Genomic DNA, 5,976 nt, shown 5'->3' with positions numbered 1-5,976 from the left:
CTACAAACACACAAAGGAAGTCAGCTTTAACTTTGAAAATGAAAACAGGAAGTTCAGAAGAATGTCATTTGTCAAATTCAAATGACTAAAAAATAGATTTTGAAGTTTGACTTAATTAAGAAGTGCTTGCAAAAGCTCTTGAGCTCTCACTGCCCTCTAGTGGCGAGGAGGGTTTTAGTGCTGCAGCGACTAATCGATTAACTCGAGTAATTTGATTAGAAAAAGATTCTTAACAAATTTTGCTGCTTCGAGGACTCGTTTAATTAGAGTGGCGTCGTACTGGTTTGTTTTGAAAGTGTTTCCATTACTTTAATTCATTTGGGTGGATACACTGCCCTCTAGTGGGAACAGTGAATTTGACATAACTCTTCTGACATGACTGGATCCAGCTGCTCCCTGTTAAGAACAACAGAAAACATGTTTTTTTTTTTTTTTATGGGAATATGTGTTTGAATGATTTGTTAAAAGTATATTAAGACAACAAAGTTAGCATTTTATAGCATTTAAGCTAGCGGACTTTTGTTATGCAAGTTGGGCAATTGTTCTTTTGTTGTACTTCAGTCCTCATTCATTATTATTTTTTAAAACTTTTTGAAGCTAAGCTCAGGTATTTTAACTTATTTTTTAATACATTTATTGCTCTTGTGAAATGAAAGAGCAATTCTGCAGTTTGAAAAAATTCTCAGGAATTTAAATTTGTATTTGCATTTACAGGTAGTTCCCGGGTTATGATGGACCTGACTTACGCGACTTCGACTTTACAACGCCTGAGTGTCGTCGTATTCTTTATTTTTTTTAATGTTGACTTTTGTTTTATGATGCATACTTTTATTTTGGCACAGGAAGCAAGCGCATGTACAGACGCGTCCACCCCACACAGGCACACACAGAGCAGCCGAGTGACAGAGGTGACAGCCTGCGCGCACATTTGTTGCTTGTGAAGCATCTACAGGTGACGGCTGTATATAACCCCTTTTGTACTGTTTATCGTGCGTTTTCAGTTGTGGTGGAATACTAGTTTATGTGATTGTTTTTGATGATGTGCGTATGCTAACCGATACATGCTAATCGTTTCTTATTGCTGTATCAGCAGCGAGTTATAAAAGCAAATTTGAATTGCTGTTATTGACGATGAGACTGATTTAATTTCATTTTATTTTAGTTTATTCTGCAAGTGTTGATATCCTGAGCAGCTGAATAAAGCCAGCAAACCACACAGACGTCTGACATCGTCATTTCCTAGCTTAGCTCACTGTCTAGCTAGGACTGAGCTCCAACGTCATAGGCGAGGACAGTACAATGATGTATGATACATGTTTTTGGATATTATTTTTTTTATTTAGAGGGTGTTTTGGGGAATTCAAAGGGTTAATTCGGATTTACGCGGAAATCCGGGTTACATCGCCAAGGCAGAAACGGAACCCGTTCGTAAACCGGGGACTACCTGTAATACTCTTTTGAAATTGAATCTTAGCAAACCTTTGTTTTACATCACTAAAAATTATTCTCCATTAAATGTTCCAAGGGGCAGTTTACATGGCGACTCTGCGACACGAAGACGCAATGACTGAGTAGCAGAATTTACTGTTTTTATAATATATTTAATTTGAAAAATGCCATTGCTAAGAGTGGGTGGGTATTCTGTCTTCCGGGCTGAAGAGCTTGTTGGGGTCAAAGTGCATCATTGCCTGTCGCCTTGTAAATCTGTACTAACCCCGAGGGTCTGGCATGAATACTACATCGTTTTCATGCGGAATTGCGACATAGTTCGAATGGAGACCGAACCATATAAATGCAAATTTGAAATTTTCGTATTCTCGGAAAGTCACCATATAAACGGTCCCCTAATCTGAGTATTCGATTATTTGTACTAACTAATTGATAGTTTAATCGATCACTTACAGCAAACTTGGTAACTTTTCAGTTTTGGTCGATTTTAGCGACGCCGGTGGACAAAAGCGGTAGTGTTTTGCCTTAAGGAACACTGTGTTTCCCTTGAGGAACAGTGCACACCCGCACAGTGTTGTAAAATCATCAATTAATCAAAAATCAATCTCCCAGTCTACTACAGATGGTTTAAACAACATTTCTGTTTCCAGCAGCTGTGCGAAGGATGAATAGTAATAAGGTAATGAATTCAGTTGTGGATGAACAATAGCATTTGACGGTTAGCAACCGCGCGGCTCAGTGTGGCTAACCCCCCTCCCCAACTACCAGAACTTATCAGCGGGGGGATGGGGGAGAGATTTGTGGTTTGCCAGCGAGTAAAAGAGGTGCCAATGTTTTTTGTCTATCCTGGTAGCCTCCCTTTTTTTCCTCCTCAGACAAAACTTTTTGTCTCTCTTGTTGCTCTGCCATCTTTGCAGAATTTGAGCAAAAGCGTTCGCATCAACTTTCGCCTTTATAATGAATGGAGGAAATGGGGAAGTGACGTATGCCGCAAACCAATCAGCACTGTTAGAGGCAGGAATTTGAGCACTACTTGGTTTGGTATGCAAAGGGTCAATGAGTTTGTTTGCTTGGAGTGGGTGTGTCACTGTCACTCTGTCACCTAATTAATACCACCTGTGCCTACCTGGGAAAGTTTGATTGAGGTAGGAAGAGAGGAGGCAGGGTGCCAATTTTCTGTTGACCGCTAACACCAGCTTTCCATACGCAGCATTTCATCTAGCATTCCATCCGATCGTATTAGATTCGCCCTATACGCTCGTATTTGATAGTTTATGTTTGGTTCACTTTAAGTTCTACACGATCACAGTGACGGTGCACACTATTGCAATACAGCGTATATAGTAGACAAACTTGTCACCAGTTCAGCTTTAGCGGACAGGAAAGTGACAAAAATTAAAGCAGTCATTTGATCAAAGTTTATTATACACGCGATCACATTAAGAAATTTGACAAATGAACGCCATCGGATGACCGTCCCAGCCTCACCCGAGTCGTCGTGGATCTCACTCTCCCCTCTATGTGAGTAATTGGACACTCACACAATAAGCACATTTGTAGTTTTTTTGTGTGGCAGGGTTCCTGCCACCCTCCTCAAAGTTAATAAGTGCCGGTGAAAGCGATACAGACCCCCTCAAGATATAAAAAAGGTGTCATCCAACAAGTTGTCAGTTGACATATTATCACAAATGATATGAAAATATTTTATAAAGGTTGAAAAGCTAAACAGTTTCTTTCATTCTTTGACAACACCGCTACACAAGTGCAGGAATGACATATGCACTGCTATATTGCTAATTTAGCCGTGGGGGATCGGCAACGGTACGGTCACTTTCCATGCTGCTCCTATTTAGTGGGACATTTGAATGTATTGCACTGTATTTTTATTCTGTAACCATTATGTATTGGAAGTGATGGCACGGAAGAACTTCCTATGACTCTCTAGACATTTATGATTAGACTTAGACTTCATGGTTGGTTGTGTTGGATAACTTAGAGCAGGGGTCCCCAACCTATTCCACAAAGGCCCACTGTGGGTGCAGGATTTCATTCCTACCAAACAAGATGACACTTTTTCTCCAATCTGGTGTTTTACAAGTGCAATCAGTTGATTGCAGTCAGGTGTGGCTTGTTTAGAGTGTAACATTTTTTTTTTTTTTTTTTTAAGTTTGGGGAGGGGGTGTTCTGTATTTTTAGTAAAACCAATAAAAATAAATTTGAAAGAAAGGTTACCTAGTGTTGCTTGAAATAATCGATTGCGGCAGCCCTAGAGGGTTTAATCCCCAGAACTGAAAACTAGCGTTTTTCTCCAGATACTGTAGTAAAAAAAACTCTTACTTCACTTCTAAATACCCCAAAGATGAACAAAAACAATGAATTTCTGTTTTTCTTCAGCACAAAACTGAGTAGATGTTACCTAAATATCCGCAAATTAATTAAATTCTCAAATACCAAACCGTGAATATGTGTTGATTAAACATATTCAACATGTACTGACCTGATTTCTTCTTCTCTGTACTTTCATCTTCTGTCGTTTCTACAAAAGGCACACATGATAAAATAGACTGAGATACTTTGTTAGAAAAGAACAAGAAGTTGGAATTAAGGAAAGAGGGGACGGTGTGCTTTCAGCATGCGAGGAAAATGGGCTTTTGAAGTCCAAATGCAAAGTAGTACAATTAGTGTACAACAGAAAAAAACTAATGGCATTAGATTTAGAAATTTGGGGGAAAAAGTGTAAAGTACGACAGAGTACAAGGCCACACAAAGAAATAAAAACATAGGTCCATGAGAATAGTCAGAATATGTCAAGATTTAAAACGTAATATTGCGTGATTTAAGTAATTAATCGTAATATTACCAGATTAAGCTCAAATATAATGTTGCAATGTAATGAGAAGGAAGTTGTAATATTGCCAGATTAAAGTCATGATTTATATTTGAAAAATTTACGTACTTTACGTAATATGTATTAATGTAGCATGGCACTTTACGTAACTTTACGAGATTTAGGTTGGAATATCACAAAATTAACGCTGTAATATTATTTTGCGTACTTTACATAATATGTATTAATGTAGCATGGCACCTTTGCGGAACTTCACGAGATTTAAATTGTAATTTTACGAAATTTAAATTGGTCGTAATTTAACAAGATTATTATTGTAACATTAGATACTTTTCGTACTATTATGTATTGATGCAGAAAGGCACTTTACGTAATTTTACAAGATTTAAATGGCAATATTACAAAATTTAAATAATAGGACGTAATATAACAAGATTAGCGTTGCAAAATTACTTTACATACTTTTCATAGTATTGATGCAGAAAGACAAAATCAAAATGTTACAATTTAACGTAACATTTCACGTAATGTGCCGCCTCCAGTAAAATGAACGATGTTGAGCATCTTGTGAAGCTTTATTTTGAATATTTTTTCTGTAATATTATTACTTTATTCTCAAGTTATTTTGACTTTAAATAAATCATATGTCATCATATTACGAGATTAAATTCGGAGTAAAAGTTGTAATATTTCCAGATCAAAGTCATATTATTACATATTTTTACGCAATTTACTCTACATAATATGTACAGATGTAGCATGGCACTTTACGTAATTTAACGAGATTTAAGTCGTAATATTACAAAATTTAAATTTTAGGTCGTAGTATATCGAGATTAAGGCTGAAATATTACCTTACATTCTTTTTGCAGTACTATGTAATGATGCAGAAAGGCTAAATCAAAATCTTACGATTTAATGTAACTTAATTTCACGTAATTCACGAGACATAGCACTGTGTCGCCTCATTTAAAATTAGATTAACGCTGTAATATTACTTTACATACTTTTCGTGGTACTACGTATTGATGCAGACAGGCTAAATCAAAATATTACCATTTAACATAACATATTTACGTAATATTACTTTACATACAGTGCCTTGCAAAAGTATTCGGCCCTCTTGAATCTTGCAACCTTTCGCCACATTTCAGGCTTCAAACATAAAGATATGAAATTTAATTTTTTTTGTCAAGAATCAACAACAAGTGGGACACAATCGTGAAGTGGAACAACATTTATTGGATAATTTAAACTTTTTTAACAAATAAAAAACTGAAAAGTGGGGCGTGCAATATTATTCGGCCCCTTTACTTTCAGTGCAGCAAACTCACTCCAGAAGTTCAGTGAGGTTCTCTGAATGATCCAATGTTGTCCTAAATGACCGATGATGATAAATAGAATCCACCTGTGTGTAATCAAGTCTCCGTATAAATGCACCTGCTCTGTGATAGTCTCAGGGTTCTGTTTAAAGTGCAGAGAGCATTATGAAAACCAAGGAACACACCAGGCAGGTCCGAGATACTGTTGTGGAGAAGTATAAAGCCGGATTTGGATACAAAAAGATTTCCCAAGCTTTAAACATCTCAAGGAGCACTGTGCAAGCCATTATATTGAAATGGAAGGAGCATCAGACCACTGCAAATCTACCAAGACCCGGCCGTCCTTCCAAACTTTCT

At 37.0% G+C, this 5,976-nt stretch overlaps 1 protein-coding gene across 5 annotated transcripts in view; it reads right to left on the bottom strand.

Moving 5' to 3' along the window:
• LOC130907772 (triadin-like) overlaps positions 1-5,976 on the bottom strand; it is a 40,075-nt gene that overhangs the window by 2,041 nt on the left and 32,058 nt on the right. For all 5 annotated transcript variants that reach the window (XM_057823208.1, XM_057823209.1, XM_057823210.1 and 2 more), the window contains one exon: positions 3,947-3,985. In XM_057823208.1, coding sequence (XP_057679191.1) covers positions 3,947-3,985 — 39 coding nt within the window. The remainder of the gene's footprint in view (positions 1-3,946; positions 3,986-5,976) is intronic.

Source organism: Corythoichthys intestinalis, chromosome 19, assembly GCF_030265065.1.
Source record: "Corythoichthys intestinalis isolate RoL2023-P3 chromosome 19, ASM3026506v1, whole genome shotgun sequence".
Lineage (NCBI taxonomy): Eukaryota > Metazoa > Chordata > Actinopteri > Syngnathiformes > Syngnathidae > Corythoichthys > Corythoichthys intestinalis.
This window is presented reverse-complemented; position numbering and strand designations above follow the sequence as displayed.